Source organism: Lichenostomus cassidix, chromosome 17 (genome assembly GCF_008360975.1).
Source record: "Lichenostomus cassidix isolate B80296 chromosome 17, HeHo_3.0, whole genome shotgun sequence".
NCBI lineage: Eukaryota > Metazoa > Chordata > Aves > Passeriformes > Meliphagidae > Lichenostomus > Lichenostomus cassidix.
This window is the reverse complement of record NC_139497.1, coordinates 9,976,598-9,998,298: the sequence shown is the minus strand read 5'-3', so window position 1 is coordinate 9,998,298 and position 21,701 is coordinate 9,976,598. Positions and strand designations below refer to the sequence as shown.

Here is a 21,701-nt window from a genome sequence, read left to right as displayed (position 1 = left end):
GAGAAGAGCTGCTGCAGGTGCAGTCAGGAGCTAGAGGGCTGATTTCACCTCACAACAATTTTTAAGCTTTCAAGCTGTTGGCCAAAGGAATCTATAAATTCTGTGATACTTTATTGAAACCATGTGTCAGCTGAATGTATCACAATGGAGATTTGAATGCACACCCTCCAGGCTGGATGTAATCCCACCAGGTTTGGAAACTTGATGCCAGACTACCAAGAATTCCCTGCAAAGGGGAATATCCTGATTTAATTTCTGAGAGAAAGAACCCTTGTTCAGAATAGTCTGATGGTCACAAACTCTATCATTTTTATTAAAAACGTTTTGGGGAAAAGGTGTTTTGGACACTACTCACTGGATGTTGAGAGACAAAAGACTTCCCAGGCATTCTCAGGATGTTACATATCAATGAATTTCCTTCTCCCTCAATTAAAAGTATGCTCAAGTTGAATCCAAACAGACAGAAAATATCAGCAATTTAAAGCAAAAATATTAATGTTTTACAATTGTGCCTCAAATCACCATCATGAACCAGGATATTGAGGCTCCATGACAAAATTCAGAAGCACTAGACAATATAACAACATGGGCAGATCCTGTCCTATCCTGCCTCATTCTGGTGTCACTTCAGGGCAGGATTGGATTTTTGTTTTGTAAATTCAAAGTGTAAATAAGAGTAAGATAAAGAATGATCTAATGAGTGTCTGAAGGCGCTACTCCCAGCAATTTGACAATGAACTACACCACCTTGCACAATTAAAAAAATAGGTGTACTTGTAACTACATAACCTGTAAATGAGGGAAGATTTATCTTTTATATCAATAAAGATTTGAAGCTCCATCTCAAGTGAAAAACTCCATTCAGCCCATACTGTGGAGTTCTGCATAACACACAATAAAGGCCATTTTATTTTAAACCCCCTTCTGGAATCAAAAGGGTTTGGCTGGGAAGACACCACTCATCTATCTCACAACTGGTTGGATTAAATGATGCAGCAGTGAGAGTTTCATAAAAGAAATGCAAACCTTATCTTGACTTTTTCCTACTCATTTGTCCATGACTAGAAATTCTGTTCTTACTACACATGGATTATCACTGCCTGGTTTCCAAAGCGGAAAGAAAAAGTGCTAGTTAAATGACTGAGCAGCATCAAAGAAGAGATCTTGACTCCATAAAACCTCTTAACAAACAAAATGAAATTAAATTAAGCCAGGGAGAAGCAGGACCCTCCTCTCCACAATCACCCAAGGTAATCAAGAATGCCAACCCTTCTGTTTAGGCTGAAACGGTGTCAGGAAGCTAATCCTCGTATTCCTCTGCCTTTCCTGGTTATGAAGATCCTTAGGAGTGAAACTACTGAGAATTTAAATACCTAAAATACTTAAGGTGTTTGGGTTTGTTTGCTATTCTAGTTCAACATTGCTGAGATGCCAACAAGCAGTTGAACAGAAAAAGGTCAGGCTGAAAGAAGAATTTGGAATAATCACTGGCATTGCTGTTGTACACCTTTTCTGTTGCTAAATTCCAACCCATGCTGGAAGATGGAAAGTGAATCCCTCACTGGATACACCAGGGATTTCTGCCTTCACTAAAACTCCTGGCATCTTCAGGACAAACTGAGGGATGACCAGAACAGTTTGGATTGCTAATATTCTTATCCTCTTTAAATTGAAATAAATATATTTCTCTATCATTTTCCTGCCTAGGAGCTCTGTAAGAGATATGTTTCCATGTATTAACATCCAGATTTCCGTAAACATGGTCTATTTGAGCAGCATCTGAGAAAGAATTACATATTACCATATAAGATCATCTGAAGATCACAGAATTATAGACAACTTGAAAGCCTTCTCTTCTAAAATATCTGATTAAAACTACCCAGAGAGACACTGGTACTCTCCAGAGCTATGGAACTGCAGGACTTGCAGGAACATCAAACCCTGCAGTGTGTGTCCTGCTCCTGAGCACATCTTCCGGACTTTCTTGGCAACACACTGGATATCCAGGAAATGTTCCCAATTTCACACCCCTCAGACAGAGGACAGACCACAGAATTAATGTTCTGAATACAGAACATTCTGGGTTACAAGGGATCCACAAGGAACCATGAGTCCAGCTCCTGTCCCTGCACAGACACCCCAACAATGCCACCCTGTGCATCCCTGGCAGCATTGTCCAAACACTCCTGGAGCTCTGGCAGCCTCAGGCTGTGCCCATTCCCTGGGGAGCCTGGGCAGTGCCCAGCACCCCCTGGGGGAAGAACCTCTCCTGATCTCCAGCCTGACCATCCCCATATCTTGGGGTAAATATCTCCAATATCTTGGGCTTTAAGCTCAAAATTTCTTCACACTGCAGATCTCTAAACCAAGTTTTTTATTCTTTTCCTAATTCCTCCTCCTGCACTGAAATTTATCATTCTTGGTCTCAGTCCACTGGTCATTTACATGTGAAGATGAACATATTCACCTCCTTGTATGGCAAACGGGAATCTAAAGAGACTTTACCTACTTAAAATGCAAACACATTAGGAAAATAAAATCCATTTTTACAGCTCTCCCTAAGGAGCAGGAGAATTATTAAATAAGAGCATTGGGAAAATGAATCAGCCAGTTGTAAGTGATTCATGGTTCACCATGATGGCTGCTCGTGGGTGTGCAAATATACAGCATTCACATCACACTTTTCACTGGGTAAGGTGTCAGTGAGCACAACAATGCAGCTTCCTGGGTTTTGCTCTGGGGCACCCCAGAAAAGTAAAAGAAATCAAAAGTTAAGTTTACTTTAAAGAAACATTAAGGTTGCAAATCTGAACATTTAAATTAATCAAGAAAAAGGGATGCTAAAGGCTCTTCCTTAACCATAAATTAACACCAGCAAACCACCTCCACATCTTCCCATCCCTGTCAGAACATTACAAACACCATATCCTGTATGAGTAAGGTGTGGGCAAGAAAACCTTAATTTTGACTATATTAATTTCATGGTTTGAATTCACAACCCTCCAAATGTTTCTGCACATGCAAGGCATTAGCACTGTGCCTCCACAGTTAACATTTGCAAGGCATATTCCAGCCCACATCCCTGCTTCTAACCTTTCACTGCTTTTCCAAATAAATTCCTTCTCAGGCTGAACTTTCTCATGCTTAGTCAGAGCCCAAAGGGAAATATGTTTTTAAAAGATCAGATCAATCATTTTTATTTATGGGATTCTGAAATATTTACTGTGTATTCCATTTTGGAAAAAAAAATAATGCCATTTTCTTTTTTCCTCACTGCAACTGCAGCGGAGACACACATGGATGCACACCTGTGCCCAGGTGATGGGTTTGAGTGCATCTGGATGAGAAACTGGAAAGGAAAATGTTCTGTTTGCTGCCTACAACATCCTCAGACCCAGTAAACATTAGTGACCCCCCTCCCACCAAATGTCCTGCCTTAGCCCAGAACCCAGGTACACACAGAAAGCAAGTATGAGCAACTACAAATGGGAAAGAAGAAAGTAAACTCAAGATGTATTTATATTTCAGGTACATATTTATAATAAAGTTTCAGAAGTCCCTCCTCTGAAGATCATTTTGGCACCTCCTGCATTGTATTTATTCTTAAAAGCAGTTATTTTTAACCCAGTGACACTGCAGCAGGTGCTGTGCATCCCTGTCTTCCTTGGGATTTGCTCCTGAGCTGCTCACCAGGCTGTGTGTAGGTGACATTATCTGACAAATCCCAATGACCACATTTTGCTTCTCCTGCAGCCTTAGGGCTGTCTGAAACACCTGAACACGTGGGATGGTATTTGTGATTCTCAAAAACTACTTTTTTGGAAGCAAGGAGAAGGGGCTCAACACAACAGAAAGGCCAAGAGACAGAAAGAAAAAACAGGTTGTGTTACTTGGGATCAGCTGGCATTTTGTGGGATGTGGCCCAGGAGTTTCCAGTCTGTGGAGCTGGTCACAGCAAGCATGAACATTCTCTGACAGCTGTTCCTGTTTATGCAAGGATTTAAGGCACGAGAGGAGAAGCCTGTCAGAGAGGGTCTGGGCTTACAGACAGGATTTGTACACTGGGCTCTCAAGCATCTCCCAAAATGTGCAGGTCTCTGGAGAGCTGTGCAGGATTAACCTGCTGGCAGACTGAGCACTGGGATGTGCTTTTGAGGACCAGCACAAAATCCAGCTGTGCCTCTTGAACAGCACTGCATGTACACAGGAGCAGGAAATGGAGAGAGAAAGGATGGGATCTACCAGCAAACAACTATTAGTGGTCTTCCAGCCCCCAGCAAATGTCACTGAATTGCCATAGTAACAAACTGCAACACCCCAGGAATGGAAGCAAGAGGAGCAGTAGAACTGGACTGTTGTAGTGGAGCTGTTTTACCATGTTGTTTACCTGCCCATCCCCCTGGCTGGTGTCACAGTACTGCCTGGGAGCACAGCCTGCTTTAAACAGCAACTTGCTTGTGACAGTACTCAAAAAAGGCGTCACCAGGGAAAAATCACAGAGCAAACCCCACTGTCAGCAAGCTGCCCTGACAGCCAGCCTTACTGACACACTGGAGATCAAGGCTCCCGAAATCATCTCGTCCTGATTCTTCCCACTTTTAACAGCACTTTATTTAAAGAACCCAGGATTGGTTGGACTCTTCCCTACAATATCAATCAGCATTGTCCCCCCACACTCAGGACTTTTCCCTGGGAAGAGGACTCACAAAGTCCCAGATCACTAACCAGACATACCTGAAGTTAATGCATCAGCTATACTTTGAGATACCTTCAGCTTTTAGCAATCCTCCCCTGCCCATTTCCCAGTCCATCTGTTTCTGGTTTCTTTCCGAGGGCACAGAACTGCAATCCAATGGTTGTGCCCAGCACTCAGAAACTGGGCTGCAAGCCCAGGGACCTGCACTTTATTCCATTGCCACTCACCCATTGGTTGCCTCTGGCAAGTCACTTTCTTTCCATCCTGCTGCTTCCTGCCAGCCTGCAGAATTCCAGATTCCTCAGGGAAGTGATCTGAGGCTCAGTCAGGCAAAGGGCTTAGAACTACTATGGACTGGGAGCACTACCTGCTCTATCTGTTAACATCTGGTATTTTGGTATTGAAAGGCCATTGCTAAGGTGAAATGAGGCAAGTGTCATATTCACATTTGCCAGAGCAGCCTGAATTCTGCCCTGGGCTGGTCTGAAGAGGCAGGGCACTGTAAGAAAGAGCAGCAGTGAGCAGGCAGAGCAAAGCTCAGCTGCTACACACTCCTAGGTGAATTTCATGGGCAACCATAAAATTCAGTTCACCTTTAAGCTCTGCAAGCCAGTTGTGGTTACTCTGGAGATGTTCTTGTGCATAAGCTCCTCTTTCCTACAGAAAAGAATGGTATCAAACTCCAACAGGCTGAATATTACAACCATAGAACCAGAATCCCAGACTGGTTAGGGTTCGAAGGGACCTTACAGATCACCTCGTTCCACCCTCTGCCATGGGCAGGGACACCTTCCACTATCTCAGGTGCTCCAAGCTCTGTCAAACCCAGCCTTGGGCACTTCCAGGGATCCAGGGGCAGCCGCAGCTTCTCTGGGCACCCTGTGCCAGAGCCTTACCACCCTCGCAGTGAAGAATTCCTTCCCAACAACCCATCTAACCCTGCCCTCTGTGATTCTGTACCTGGATCCCCAGCCCGGGACATGTGCACTGGACATGACCCACTGGACAAGCCCCATCCCCTGCCCCAGCACAGTGCAAACACCTGCCCAGGTGAGAGGAGCTGCTGCCTCAGCCCCTGCAGGGCCCTGGACCCCTACTTGCCCCCGCGTTTATTCAGCAACCTGTCTGGTTGCCAAGAATGTCCTGTGGAATGTGAGCAGCAGGAGGGAGACTGCTTGTGCAAAGTTTGTAACTCCCCTAAACATGACTGGAATTTCCATGGAGAATGAGAGCACAGACCTAGCCCAAACACCTTCCTTGACGACTCCCCAAAGTCTGGAGCAAACCACACAGGCATTTGAGCATCTCAGAAGAGACCTCCAGACTCTTCTGTGGGAACAGTCAGTGACCCAGATGTAAAACTGGCCACGTCTGTGTAGGAAAAGATATCAAATAGATAGTTTTCTCATAATCACCCTCTTCTCTTCCTCCTTCCTGCCAGCGTAAGTTGGTAGCAGTCAGACAAGTCTCTTTAACACATTAGCACTGTGGGTTGCATTGTTTTCTTCCCTCTCATGTGGGAATTCTGGTCTTGGATCCTGAGCCAAGGCTAGAAAAGGAGCTCCCAAAGCCATGTAGCCATGTCCCCATGAGCACATCTCCTCCTCAGCACCACAGAGCTGTGTCTCTTCAAGAATGGGTCCAAAAAAAGAAAGGGAGTCCCAGAGACACAATCTATAGACTATAAATCCCAAAGGCTGAAAATAACCAATTAAATACAACCATTTTTCCTCAAGGGAGCCTTCAAAGTGCTTTCCCAGCTGGAAAGTCTAAACACCACTGTCTCCTCTTTAAGCAGGCAGTGAAGAAACAACAGATTTTAGCTGAGTCCCATGGCCCATGGCTCCCTTCTTCCCAGGAAGAAAAAAGCCCAGGATGGGCCTTCCTTCAACAGCCTCTTCTTACCATAACTCAGACATGAAGGCAAGGGGACATTCCAGCACAGCCTCACCCAGCAGGTCCGTCCCTTGTCCTCCCCGCAGCCCAGGCATTGTCTCCCAAAGCCAAACAGAGCTCGTTGCTCTAGGGCAGCCCAGGGAGCACAGCACAAGAGCTGCCACCAAAGCTTGGGTGGGCCCAGGTCCTCTCAGAGGCAGCAGCTGAGATGTCACCTCATGCACAAGGCTGCTTTCACCAACACTTTTTAGGTAACCACTCGTGGCTGTGAGTAACAGCTGGTTCCAACAAATGACCATGGAGAAAACCTGAACAGCTTTTCAAACTATGCAGTTCGTGATGTGAACTGATGTAATATAATGGAGTTATGTGAACCAATCCAGGGCCCCACTGCTGCTCAGGGGACTCCTCGCCCACAGGTTAAGGATGGATGAAATCCATGCCCCATAGAGAAGCATAGGAGAGAAAACACCTTCCTGTATGCCTTAAATACTGAGAAATTTTGAGAAAGGGCAGCAAACCATGACTGCATAGACCATGAATGTAGAGGTTCCCAATGAGACAGAAATAGCAGAGGACGACTGGAACAATACAGACATCTGTAAGAGAGAGGGTGTAAACAGCCAGATTGGGTCACAGAGGAATAGCAGTGCAGCAGCGGGCAAAGCAAAAATAGCAGGAAATGAAAGATAAATAAAAAATTCCTAAAATACATGAGGAGCAAACAGACTGACAAGGAAACAAGAGAGCCATTGAGTGGAAAAAGGAGAAGAGACATGCAGAAGCAACTAGGGTAGGCCAGGGATTTAATCCAGCCTCAGAGGGGAAGGCACAGAAAGAAAGAAGAGAGCTAAATTGTTGCACTGCAGCACAAGGAGGGAAGAGGAAGATGACTTTGTCAGTAAATTACAACCATGTGCACTTAGGCACAGCAGCACTGGTCGAGCAGTCTCACACCCACTCTGTAGGACAGGTGAAGTGTCCAGGCTGTCCCTCCAGCAGGACATAGCCATTGTGGATCCTTCTTCCCTGTTCCCTACCCCATCACTCAGCATCTCCCTGTTTGATTGGCTTGGTTTCACCTCTATCTCTTTCAGATAAGTGAGACTATTTTGGGATATGAGTGTGGCAGGTAAAAAGGAGGTCAGTAATTCCTGCACTGGGGATGGAGCCTGATCCCACCTGAAGATGGACACAGTTCCTGTCCCTCTAACTGCTCCCTGCTCCATCTCCAGTTCCACCACAGCAACTCCTTGGAAGTCTGGTGTAGGGAGCAGCTGCTTCTCACTGTTCTCTCCAAGACATCTGCCCATGATATTCTGTTCTCCTGCTTTTTCCATGACCCAGACACCACAGAAGAGGCATTTACATCCACAGAAATCCTTCTATAGCTCCAACAACATCGAGTCTGCCCACACAGCAAAGGTGTGAGCCCTCATGTCTTTTTCCCTCTTCACACCTCACTCTGCCCTATCTTTTCCAGCCGAAAAAGTTCCCACAACAGGTGGGAAGGGGAGAAGCTGACCTACAGAAAAAAAAACCCTCTTTGCACATGGTGGTTCCCAAGCTCTGGCAAGAGTACCCAATACCCAAACAGCAAGCTCAGGACGCACACAGCCTAGCCCAGAACATGGCAGTGCCTGCCAGCAAAATTCAGAGCAAGGGAGCTGGGAGATGAGCCCAGAAAGCCTCAGGATAAGTACAAAACACCAATGGGCAGCAGAGCACTGATTGAAGAGAGACACCAAAGGAGGTGACAGGAGCCTGGGAAGGAGCCTCCATCCCCTGCACAGAGTTGGACTCTGTCAAGGGAAAGAGAAGGGCTCAGCTGCAGAGCCCAGATCCCCCTGTGAGCAAGTACAGTATGTACACACTGATGTGTGATGGCTGGTTGCTACTGAGATGCTTTGGCTCAGGGCTGAGGATCTCCATTCCTCACCTGCAGTGAAGTCAGTCCTGCTTCCTTTTGCAGACAGAAAGCCAAGATCTCCCTATGCTAATGCCAATTGTTCACTTATCACAGAATGGGCTGAAGAAAGAGTTCAGAAAAGGTGGCCTGTTTGTACTTTTTAATTATTACTTTTCTTTAGTATTTATCTAACATTTCTATACCCACCCAGGGTAAGTTTGGTGCTTCCACGCTGCCCTCTGCAACCACAAGTGCTGGGAACTTACCTTTCCCGTGGCATTCATGGCTCTCACCTAACACATAGCAAAACCCAGGAGGGCAGAGACCTCAGGAGATCTCTGGTCTGACCTCATGTTCAAAGTTGGGTCTGCTCCGACCTTGGTCCTGGTTACTTGGGACTTTATCCAGGCTGATCTCATAAACCCCCAAGGATGCAGGACACACCTCTCTGGACAGCCTGCTCCACAGTGAGAAGCGCTCTTCCTTCCACACAGCCTCAACCTCTCTTCTCTACACTTTATGCCCATTACTCTCAGTTCCGTCACCAGGAATTGTCTGGCTCCAACTTCCCAATCACCCCCTCACAGGGGCCATGAGTCTGTCCCCAGCTCCCTCTGGTGACACCCTTCTGTTGCCCTCAGCCCTGGGCCAGCTCTGGCTCTCCCTCCCCGGAGCTGGGGCACACAGCCCGAACTGCAGGTTTAGGGTTTAGAAGTCCTACGAGACCTGACACCACTAGGGAGCCTGGCAGTGCCCTGCCCCTGCCGGGGGAAGGAAGCAGCGGGAGCTCTGCCCACGATCCCCTCATGGCGCTCCCCAAGCGCTCCGCTCCCGGCAGGGGAACAGCCTGAGCCGCCAGGCTGTGAGGGACAGCCGTGTCCGCCGCCCCGCCGCGCCCCCCCGCTCTGCCCCCCCCGCCTCCCGCCGCCGCCATCTCCGCGGCGGGGCCGCCCTCTGCCGGCAGCCTGCGGGACGGCCCCGCCACAGCCCCGCCACAGCTCCGCCACGGCCCCGCCACAGCCCCGGCCCCGCGGGGCGCTCGGGGAGCGGGACCCCCGCCCTGCCCTCCCCGGCCTCGCCGGACCCGGCCCCGACCGCCCCGCTGTACTTACTGCCTTGTGATGCTCCTTCCCCTGAGGCAGCTTCGGTGTCTGTAAAGAGAAAAAGTTGCGCTTAGATCCGCCGGCCGCGCTGCCCCGGCCCCAGCGCCGCCCCGCTCCCTCGCTCTCCTCAGGCCGCGGCTCTGCCCTCACGGGACGGAGCGGGCGGTGAGGGGCTCACCGGGGCTGCGGGGCCGGACACGGCCAACAAGGGCTTCTTGTTAAACTGCAGCTGCCCGCGGCCATCGAATCATAGAATGGTCTGGGCTGGAAGGGACCTGAGAGACCATCTCGTTCCACCTGCCATGGGCAGGGACACCTTCCACTGTCCCAGGTTGCTCCAAGCCCTGTCCAGCCTGGCCTTGGACACTTCCAGGGATCCAGGGGCAGCCACAGCTTCTCTGGGCACACTGTGCCAGGGCCTGCCCACCCTCACAGGGGAGAATTTCTTCCCAATATCCCATCTATCCCTGCTCCCTCACAGTGGGAAGCCGTTCCCCCTTGTCCTGTTCTTCCAGGGGACATTCTTTAGGCACTGGAAGGGCATCTAAGGTCTCCCTGGAGCCTTCCCTTCTCCAGGTGAACACCCCCAGCTCTCCCAGCCTGGCTCCAGAGCAGAAGGGCTCCAGCCCTCAGAGCATCTGTGTGGCCTCCTCTGGACTCATTCCAACTGGCAGTTCCATGGCAAGTGCTGTGAACCCAGGAAAGCGAGCAGTGCACCCTACTCAGCTCCCACGGGATTTGGCACAGCCAGCTCCACCACTGTGTTTCCCCTCCCTCACCAGGCTGTGATGGCAAAGCCACAAAAAATGGGCCACATAAATTCCCCCAGGGTGGATCTATCCTAGTCTTACTGAAGGCAAATGTGAAAAGAAGGGAGAAAAAGCTCCCTCCACTGTCATGTGTGGGACTGCAAGAAGCACAGAGCAAAAATCAAGTTCAAGCCCTAAATGAATGCAACAGGCTAAGCTTGAAAACAAACCCTAAAGTTACAAGTCAAGGATCATAAACTATTAGGATTTCCAAGCCAGTTTGAAGTGTTTCATATTCATCCTAAATTGCATATACTGTATATCACATTATCTAATAATATAACTGCGTTGCAAAATATTCCATATGTCTGTTGGAATGATGCTTGCACTGCGCTGGAAACCACAGCTGCAGAGTGGCACAGCATTTTTGAATTTAAAATTTGCAACCTTAAGTAATGAGCACTGTTTGCTTTTAATTTCCTTATTTCTTAAAATAATAAAAACAAATGATTAAGGATTTGTGAATTTGTACATTTCTACTTGATTAACCTGCCTGATTAGATCATTTTTCTAGGCAACAGTATTAATTTGGCACAACTTCATAAACTCAGGGGCCAAATCAGAGACCCTCAGTATCAGATGCAGAACCTCGACAGCAAAGCCCTGCATTTTTCCACAGCTGCTACTTGTTTGAATTCCCACACATGATTCAAAGAAAAGCAGCTATGGCACAACGGATTTATGCAAAATGGTGTCCTGGTGTTCACAAGCAATGGCATAAATAAACCATAAAATATATGTACTATTTAAATAGCTTTAAAAAGTACTTCAGTCAAATTTAAAAATAATCAGGCAACACACAAAGGTTTCTGTAAGCCATTTCTGAAGTGCATCAAGAAATGTTGTTACTTAGTCATAAGACAGACTAAAGCATTCATGAATTAAAAAATGACCAACTAAAAATCCCCTAACAGCCCACTCTACATCACCTTTGAGCTCAGACCAAGTAATTACAACTGTGAAACAAAAGACGAATTTCTGAGAAAGTTGCAAAAGTCAGTAAGAATAGGGAGGTGGGCAGGGAAGCTGGAAAATCAGCCAGTTAACTCCTATGTCCCAAGAAACGTTCTGCATCTCATATGAGTATCTGCTGCAGACTGGGAAATGTGCACAGGAAAAATGGATCTTTGGATGCAGAGCAGAGAGCAAAGGACCTCCCCAAAATCGTCTGATTTTTTCAGTAACAAATAATCAAACAAATGAACCCCAGCTTTCTACAGCTCAGGCACACCATCTCTCCTCAGGGATGGTGTTATTTCTCAATTAGTTTTCTACTCCTCACCTCAAAATCCTTTCAGTGACAAAACTGCTCTACTCAGACTCCAAAAAATGTGCACTTTGGAAAAAAGCATTTTTCCATATTCACCATTGAATGAGTCATCTTCCTTTTCATATTTTTTGAATTGAGCAGAACCCATTCTTGGAAAACATTAATCTGAAACTTTAAAAGCTTTGAGGAGTTTTTTAACAATTGGTGAAACTTGAAACTTGGCCTGAAGAAAGCAGTCCCACTCAGAGCATCCAGCATCTGTTCTGGTGAGGGCAGCTCAGCCCTTGGCTGGCACAGTCCCATGGGGAGGACACGGGGAGCTAATGGGCTTGGAGGGAGGCAATGCAACAACTTATAATGTAAATAAATAATAATGAAAAACAACTTGAGCAAAATCATCATTCAGCCCAGAAAAGCTTATCTGGAAACAGAGAACTTCCACCAATTCTTGGGCTAGAGGCGATATACCCTGCGAGGGTTAAACTCGAGCCTTGCTGTTTTCTTTCTTTTCTTTTGGAAGAATTCTCCTTTGGGTACAAATCTCCCTTGCCCTGGCCTCAGCCCAGAGGTTTATAAATTTACTGTTTGAAAGTCTAATAAAGCAATTTCAGCCTTTTTTTTTTTTAATTATCTAAAAGTGAAATAATTTTCCTGACTCAAAACATGCAGATGTTTTGCTGCTCATGTTGTTTAAACACGACCCAATCGTTCAAAGCAGAACTTTCTAGCTGACTAACTCCTGAAGGCAATCCAAACCTTTTAATGACCTGAAAAACCCCACGCAGCTAAAATAAAAGCTCCGTAAGCAAAACATTTTTAAGCCCTGGGCTGCGTGTAGGCGAAGCAGTAATGATTGGGACAGAGCCTCCCATCGGCACCAGGAATGTGCAGCCCCTCTGCTCCAGCTGAACTCCAGCAGGATGACAGAGCCGTGATCCTGCAGGGCTGCGCAGCAGCTCACAAAGGAGCCTTTCAGCTCCACAACATAACTTTTTTGTTGGGTTTCTTTTTTATTTTATTTGTGAGTTTTAGGGAAGCAAAGGGGAAGAAACACAACCGTATCCTTTCTTCCCTGATAATTCGTAGCGAGGAAATTTCTTACCTACGTTTCTGGTCTGCAAAGCCCTTACACGGGGATTTCCATGCCTGCAGCTCAGCTTTCAGGGGAAAGCAGAATGGGAACTTGTCCCTGCAAGGCAGCACGGCCTGAAGCAGAGCTGCCCAAGCTCTTCTGCAGACTGCCACAGCAGTTGCTCCCTGAAATTCCCCAGCCAATGCTCAGCACCACAGGGAAGGCTCAATAAACTAAGAAAATGCCCTATTTTATAATATAAACTCCTCTGCTCCTGAAGGCAGACAAGAAAAGAAATCAGCCTCAAGAACACAGGTCACCTCCAACGCAGCTTGTCTGCCAAAGAGAGCTGGAGTGGAGGCAGGTGCAGCTATAAAAAAAAATCCTGAAAATTTCTCAAAAAAATGCTCATTGCAAAGAAAAATGTGATGCTGCCAAGGTGAAACTCTTCATGTGGAACTGAACAGTTCAAAGGATGAGAAGACATTAAGTTCTGCACAAGGCAAAACAAGCAGTGGATAAGGATGGATCACTACATGAGCAGAGCGGGTGACAGACGCTCCCCTGCTAAAAGGCCCAAGCTCCCCTGCCACAGCTCCAAAGTGAGCACTGGGCACGAAAGCCAACTCAGAAATAACCCAGGTCAAAGCAAAGACAACTAGACACCTCCAAACTTCCCATGTTGTGTCACTGAGTGGTGACAGAAGGGCTGGTGACACAGATGTTTTGTTCTGCCCCAAAGATCCAAAGCAGATGACCACCAGTTTCCCTGCTCTCCCATGGATCGAACCTTTTGTATCCCCTGCTCTGTCCATCTGCAGGATCATCGCAGGGCTTGGCCTGTTAGTGACACAGAAACTACACAAACAAGCAGAAAGCAGAGGCCTGTTCCAGGGGAAGGGGTGTATCCTTCAGCAAATCACAAACAGCAGCTATTCCTGCTGCAATGGCCAAAAAGCCCTGGAAGGAAGCACCTAAAGAGAGGAAGGCCTCAGTTTGCTCTAGCTCCTCTGATACTGAGCTGGTGAGTCTCCCACGATCAGTCCAACTTTAGGAAAGGCAGATGTTACGTGGCTGAAGGGTGGCTCAGACCTTGGGCAAGCCATGGCTGACACCCAGAAAATCCATCCTGCAACGAGGGAATGCTAAGTCCTGCCATTGCAGCCCAGCTCTTCCCTTGCTCAGCCAGAAAGAAACAACTGAAGGATTCAGGACTGGAGTTTCTGGCAGCTGAAAACTGCATGGAATGGGCCAAGGGAGCTCACATTCCAGTGCTTTGAGGAAAGCAGCCCTGGGAGACCTGGATCCCAGTGCCTTGGCACTTCATCTGAGACATGGACTGGAGATCACAGGGAGAACACGGCATGTGCAGAGTGACACCCTGGGTGCAGTGATCCTACCACGTTATCACACATTTGTCAACATGGGGCAGCACCAGCCACTTTCCCTCCATAAAGCTTTGGAGCAATAAAAGCATCTTTCACAAAATTCCCTTCACTCCTGCAGTCTTCTGTCATTCCAGCATTGTTCCTGGCCCAGTCCATGCACAATTCACACTGGATAATATCCCACAGGGCTTTCCTCCAAAGAATCCTTCCTTCTTTTTTCCTACCCATCTTTAACCTTTCACTGTCAGGTTCTTCCTCTGCAGACAGGCACACACTGCCCAGCACTTCCACTCCTTGGCAGAATCCCACTGCCAGAGCTGCATCACATTTGCAGTTTTATTTCTTGCTGAAGAGTGTAGGTGAATAAATATCTCATTCATATTTTTATTGTCTTAAGGCAACTTAAATGCACTTTAGATGTTACTATGACATACATCCATTTACAGTAACATAAACCAACATTTTCTGAGTATCACAGATATAAATTCTGCTTCTCCACCACTGATGGGAAAATTACTGATAAATCTCCACATTTAGAATTTTGAAAATTTTCATCTTCTACAACTACACCTGACAAAGACCTTGGAAGCAAAATGCAAAGTCATGTCTCCACTGAGTTCATGTCAAAACTATGGATATCAATTTTACAGGTCTATATTGATGCACATATATAATTTAATATACAGCTTAATTTCATTATAAAAATAGAAATAAATACAGATCAATCAGATCCCACACTAGGAGGTGACCTCATACTAATAGAGCTCCTAAAATTCCAGCTGAATTAAGGATCCTGTAATGACTGGGGAAGAGAAGTAAAATAAAAGGAATTCTTGTCCCAGGTTTAAATACTGCAATTATAATTGCAAAATTACTGCAATGCTGTGATGTAGTGGTAAAGCATATCCCTATTATTTTAGGGATTCTTTTCTTTAAGCTGCAGAGCAAAGCTACTTGAAGCTCCATTTAAAGGACTTTAAGGAATTTTGTTGGTATTTAGAAAGAAATACCAGCATGGAAAAACAATTCTCTGTGTATCCAGGGGTTCAGAAGCAGCTCTGATACTAAACAGCACACAAGGAATATGCAGCCATGCAATTAAGGGATATGTTATGAGACTGACAAACTCTGAGCAGTTAAGGAAGTGTGTTCACTTCTCAGCTGTGCATGTGCTGACTTTTGAAAATTTGAACAGTTAAAACTTAATACTAGCTTTCATAATTCCTGGATTTTCAACCACTAGCTACACCTGAGGAGCTAAAGCACATGCTCCTGCCAGCCTGGCACACTGACTCCAGTGCTCACCTCAGGTGACAGAAAACAAACCCAGACAAAGGCTCAGGAGCTGGTTTCCAGTCCCTGCTGTTCTGGTATTTCAGAGCTCCAAATCCTGCAAACTACACTTTGATTGAACAAACCACCTCAAACTTTCACATTTCTGCAATTAAGCAACATTGGATTGTTCATTCTTACAGAAAACTCAGATCAAACCACTCCTGACTAAGCACAAGACATTTCACCACACAGTGCATTTGGGAAGTGACCTCAGCTGACAGCAGGGGTACAGGGGGAGTTCAAGGAGCATTTTGACTTGACATTATAAAAATACAGCAGTCACAATGCCCAGATCTGATTTATATTCACCCATGCTGACTTCTCGGGGAGGGATGGAACCCTAGCTGGGCAGGAGCACAGAGCACCTCGGGGAGATGCCACCACACTGTGGGACCTGCCAGGAGAAACTCTGTGATTTGCAGCTCCTCCTGCACACAGCGATACCCCTGAGAGCCCTGGGCAGTAAATGCTGCCCTGAACACAGGAGCTGCTCCTGGCCTGGAGAGAAATGTCTCTGAAGTAAAGAGCCCCAAAGCTGAGACAGCCCCAAAGTTTACCAGAGGGGGCCACCCCAAAGAAGAATTATTGGTGATCAGGAAAGAAGCAGAGCAAACTTCAAGACCTTCCTGAAAATAGACATAAAATGACAGAATCTCCTGAGCTGATGATCATCCAGGAGTCCAGCTCCTGTCCCTGCACAGACACCCCAACAATGCCACCCTGTCCATCCCTGGCAGCATTGTCCAAACACTCCTGGAGCTCTGGCAGCCTCAGGCTGTGCCCATTCCCTGGGGAGCCTGGGCAGTGCCCAGCACCCTCTGGGGGAAGAACCTTTCCTGCTCTCCAGCCTGAGCCTGCCCTGAACCTGTGTTATCCCAGGATTCCCAAGATTTCAGCAGGAGTGAGATACCTCTGTGTGCTCGCACATGGGTCTGGAAACAGTTGTAATACTTGTATTTCTTTCCACATATTCCACACTCATAAGACCCTGGAAAACAAGAGAGAGAAGCACACATCACCATATTAGATCAGGAAAAACAGCCTCCCTGCACACTGATCCATAAACTGCGGGCTAAAGAATGCACTTTGCAGCAGAGTAATTTTTGGAAGGTTCATGGAGATAAATGCAGGAAATCACTATCCCAGACACTACTCTTTCTTTCAGCCTTATTTAAGATTCCTTGGCATATTACTCTGAACTTACATTTTCAGTGTATCTTTTTAACTTTGCTAACGTGAAAGGGCCACTCTCAAAATAGCCTGACTTATAATTTTATAATAATGACTAATGCTTCCTATGGACAGAAATAACCTTGAATTACTTTTCAGTAAGTTCCTAGTAGCTGGGAAAAAATCCTTTTCAACTGAAAAAAGAAGGCAATATGTTATCTTGAGGCCAGGAGTTTTCAAAATTTCTCAAGAAATGCACAATGTACAAATTTCCCAAGAAACCCACAGAGATTTGGTAAATATCCACCCAGAGAAACCAAATAGATACAAATAGAACTTTTGCCCTTTTTAAGGAAAAGCACATGACCACAGTAGTCTCTCTTCTCAATTTGTGTCTATAATTCCAGAAAACACACATCTGCAGTCATTTGAAGTGAAACCAGAGGAAAAGAGCTGGGAGAACCATTTGTAATGATGAAGTTATGCCATGAATTTAGACTCTTCTGTTATTGCACAGGCAGACAGAAATTTCCTTAGATTTGTTATTTGAGTTGATTCAATCTCTTTTTTCCCACTTTACTTTGTTGCATAGACTATAAATTCACTTTCCAGACTCTTATTTGCAGAATGCACTGCATTTCTTAGCTGTCCACCAGAGCTGTGGAACTGGGATCCACTTGATGCTCTTTGGGAGGCTGAGAACAGCACTTGACTGAAGAGGACGTGGGAGAAATAAGGGCTGAATTAATTTGGTTATGAATGCAGAATTTCATTTCCATGGACCCTGCCTCACACAACCTTGAAACAATCTTTTCCTGACCATGCCAAACAGCAAAACTCAAGGAGGAGTCACAAATGAGAACAAAAACATTCTCACACATCCAAATAAACATTCCCAAACAGCATTTCACAACAATACTTACCTGGAGCTACTCAAAGTGAGCTCTTGCCAGGGCCAAACCCAGTGAGCTGTTTGAACATACTATGCCCACGGTCCTTCTTCTCCTTCCCATATCCTGTTCTTGTAGCTTGGGAAAAAACCACCCTCCCTTTCAGTGTGTAAGAGCCCTGAATTCCCTGTCCATCACTGATAGCACCACTTGGGACTGTCTTCTGAGCTTGAGAGGCACCTTTGTCACTGATGCTCAAAAAGGCCATTCGCCACAGTCTGATACACCAGAGCACCCATCTGTAAAAATACTCACATATAGTACAAGCACTTGGCTGTGTCTGATCTGCTCCAGAGCATTTTTATTATCACAGCTCACTATATTTTATATAAAAACACAGCTATGGGACAGTCACCACCTGTGGTCACTCCACAAAGGCTGCCCAAGTGAAATCCTGGATATCAGCAAGTCAGCAGCATTTGCCAGCCCTCAGTGCTCAAGGACTGATTATTTTCATCACTAACCTCCAAAATTCTTTTCTGAAAACTCTTCCAGCTGGAGCCCCAAAGCAGCAGACAAGTACACTGACCATCATCTCAGTCCTCCAAACAGGAGCCCTGAGCACAGCTGAGGTTCAGCTGAACCAACAGCACAGTGTGACTGATGCCCACCCACATCCCAACAGTGCTGGCTGCACACGGGGAACTGGGAAGAGTTGGAATGAGTCCAGAGGAGGCCACTGAGTAGATCACAGGGCTGGAGCCCCTCTGCTCTGGAGCCAGTCTGGGAGAGCTGAGGGTGTTCACCTAGAAAAGAGAAGGCTCCAGGGAGACCTGAGAGCCCCTTCCAGTGCCTAAAGGAGCTCCAGGAGAGGTGGAGAGGGACTTGGGACAAGGGATGGAGGGACAGGACAAGGGGAATGGCTTCCCACTGCCAGAGAGCAGGGTTAGATATTGGAGGCAGGAATTCTTTCTTGTAAGGGTGGGGAAGCCCTGGCACAGAGAAGCTGTGGCTGCCCCTGGATCCCTGGAAGTGTCCAAGGGCAGGTTGGACAGGGCTTGGGGCAACCTGGGACAGTGGAAGGTGTTCCTGCCCATGGCAGGACCCTTCCAACCCAAAGCATTCTGTGACTCTCTGAGTTGGTGAAAACAGGTCAAACACAGCAAGGGGCTCTAGGCTGATTTTTTCCCCCCATTTTTGTTATATTTCCTACTCCCTCTTGAGATAGTCTGTGGCACATAAATGCACTGGCCGTGGAGAAGTTCTCCAAGAGGGTCACCTGTCCAGGTAACTGTGCAGGTTACACTTCTGCACTGTGAACCCAAGCAGGGGCTGCAGCCCTCATGCAGGGGCTGTGCTGGACACCAAGGGCAGGGGCTGAGGCAGGAGAGGGACCACGTGTCTCAGGCCAGGGCTTTTGTGCAGGTGCCCTGAAGCTCCCAGGTCTCAAGTGGAACCTGGGGAAGGTTTGAGTCATCTCTGTGGGGGCACCTCAATGCAGTGCCCCAGGAGCACAGGGAGGTTGGGGAGGGTGTGAGGGAGGTGTGTTACAGACCTGAGGCAGAGACACAACTCAGCAGCCACAACTGTGTGCTCAGTTCATCACAGGTCTTCAAATTAGAGAAAGGAGGGGTGACTTACCACAAAAAATGTGCTGTTAGGTTGGAGGAAAGGTGAAGTGGAGGAAGAAAGACATCACTATGTGTTAAGGCCTCACAGAGAACATGTCCATATGGCCTTGGACACCACCAGTGAGGTCATCATCTGCCTCAGGCTTTGTCCACTCAGGGTGTGTCATGCAGGTTACAGCTGGTGGTAGCAGGAGGGGAGATGGGGAAGGTTTGGGGTTAGTTGGTGCACTCAGTTTGGCCAGGCTTTTCCTGAGCCTCGCAGCTGGAAGCTGGGCAATGCACCCATTGCTTCCAGAGCTTTCTTTGCTTTGTATGAGCCCTGGTTAGACTTTCACACCCTTCCATCACATACCGGACGTGTATCTCAATGCATGGTCAAAAATCCAGGTCCCTGAATAGCGATTTCGTGTATATCCAACGGGAGAGCCACGTTCCACTGCTTTTCCATCTAAATTGTGCAAAAAGAAATCAGAAAAAAGCCCTTAAAGTGGGTGCATTTCCAAGGAATAATGATGGCTGAAGCCTATTAAAAATTTCCAAGACCCATTTGTCCCTGTGGCCTCTTGACAACATGTCAGAGGTCACACAGAGTTTCTTAAGGCTTCTGCAGTACTATTCTACTTCTCTACGGAGAATCCAAAGTGCTCTTCAGTTTCATATGCTGAGCAGCTCAGCAATGGAGACATCAGCACCCTGGCATGAACCCAGCCTGTGCATGGGAGATGGACAGAGAGGCTCAGAGCAGAAGGACTCTCTCTTCACTCTGTCTCAGAAACATTTCTGATTTAATGCATTACTTGAAAAGTCCTCTCCAAAATGTTTCTCGTAAAGCACCAGATTGGTAGAGCAGATTGAGAGCTTAAGGAGTCTTGTATCAAACTTCTCCTGATCAGTTTGCAGATAGCTCAGTCCTCCAAAACACAAATACTGACCTGATGCTATTCCCATAGGAGAAAATGATCCACATCTGACAGTCTCCCCCTCTTTCTCCTGAATTACAACACAAGTGCCTTTTGCTTTTTCTCCCCTCTCCAGACAGCTCCATGGTGGCACTTCTGTGCCTCTCTGCCCTGACTTCCCTGCCCTGAGAAGTGTCCATGTGTTGGGGCTCTTCAAGTAACCCTGGCCTGAGGTCAGCACATGAATCTTGCAAGAAGAAAGAACAGAAGAACGGGAAATGTGGAATCTCTGAACAGTGCAGGGCAGGAACCCCCTGGGGCCAGGACACCCAGGGGTACCTTGGAGGTCCAGGTGGGTGAAAGGGGGAGTGGGGGATCCACAGCATCTGCAGCTGACAGGACCCAGGTTAGAGCCAACCTCTCCACTGGCTTCCTCTGCTTGGAATGCCAGAGGGGGATCCCATGGGGCTGCAAGACTTTTGTGGAAAAGCAGCTAAAAGGAAAATGGTCCAAACCCACAAACAGGACCTGCCCTGCAGCTGGGGGACTGTGGCCACTGTCCCCAACCATCCTGCCTGGTGCAGCCCCTTCCAGCCACTGAGGGGTCTGGGATGCTCCACATGGATGGAGGCAGAGTCTGGAGTAGCCCAAAGTGCCAGGAGAGACAGGAGCTTGTGCAAGCAAACAGGAGGCAAAAGACACAAGGCCTGATTTGATGAAAATGCTGCAAGGGAATAGCAGCAACTGAGCTGGGAATCCCTGTTATAAATTGCTCCAAGTAACAACTAAAAATATAAATACAGCAGATGTGTGACTCAGAAAAGAGACATAAATCTTGTAATGTGCATTTCAGCCAAGTCCTGAGGCTGAGCCCTGCAGGAAAGCTGTCACTTGGAGCCACGTGTGCCCTGAGCCTTCAGCACTGTGGTACTGGCTCAGACAACACATCCCCCCTTTAGCAACTGTCCCCAGCACCCCATGAGAGGAGACAGGCTGGGGGTTGGCAATTTCCCACAGAGGAGAGGGATTCATTCACTACTGATTCACCATTTCATCAGGAATAGCTACAAAAATAACCATTTTCCACACCTCCAGTCTCAGCTTCCCCAGTGCAGGTGAATAAAATCCTACCAAAGCCTCGCCTGTCTGCATGGAGGATTCAGATACAGGTCTCCCAGATCCCAGGGCAATGAAAACTCCTGGAAGTGCTGGGGAGCAGCAGTACAGTCACAAAGCCTTTGCTCCAGAGTCAGGAGACACCAGCAGCATCAGCAGGTCACACTTTGGAGCTGCTCCAGTGCAGCAGCTGGAATGGCCAGTGAAACAGCTGGAATGGCTGGTGGAGCAGATGAAATGAGCAGTGGGACAGCTGAAGTGGCCAGTGGGGCAGCCAAAGTGGCCAGTGGAACAGCCAGAATGGCCAGTGGAGCACACACAGGAAGTTGCTCTCTGGGCACTACAGGCTGTGCACACAGGACTTGGTGACCAAACAGGAGTTATTCAGAGCCATCTCCCCAGAGAGAGTTGTGTGAATGGCAGACAAACAGGGCACTGCCAAGGCTCTGTTCACAAAGGAATCAGCACCAGCTCCCATCACCTCTGGCCCAAGCTGCCTTTAAAGCAGCCCAGCACA

At 47.2% G+C, this 21,701-nt stretch overlaps 1 protein-coding gene across 16 annotated transcripts in view; it reads right to left on the bottom strand.

Annotated features, from left to right (window-relative positions):
* ZNF618 (zinc finger protein 618) overlaps positions 1-21,701 on the bottom strand; it is a 160,431-nt gene that overhangs the window by 52,096 nt on the left and 86,634 nt on the right. For 11 of the 16 annotated variants that reach the window (XM_085076462.1, XM_085076467.1, XM_085076463.1 and 8 more), the window contains exons 4-6: positions 19,522-19,617; positions 16,389-16,466; positions 9,614-9,652 (exon numbers count right to left, since the gene is read on the bottom strand). In XM_085076462.1, coding sequence (XP_084932588.1) covers positions 9,614-9,652; positions 16,389-16,466; positions 19,522-19,617 — 213 coding nt within the window. The remainder of the gene's footprint in view (positions 1-9,613; positions 9,653-16,388; positions 16,467-19,521; positions 19,618-21,701) is intronic. The other 5 variants (XM_085076474.1, XM_085076478.1, XM_085076477.1 and 2 more) reach the window with 2 other exon arrangements.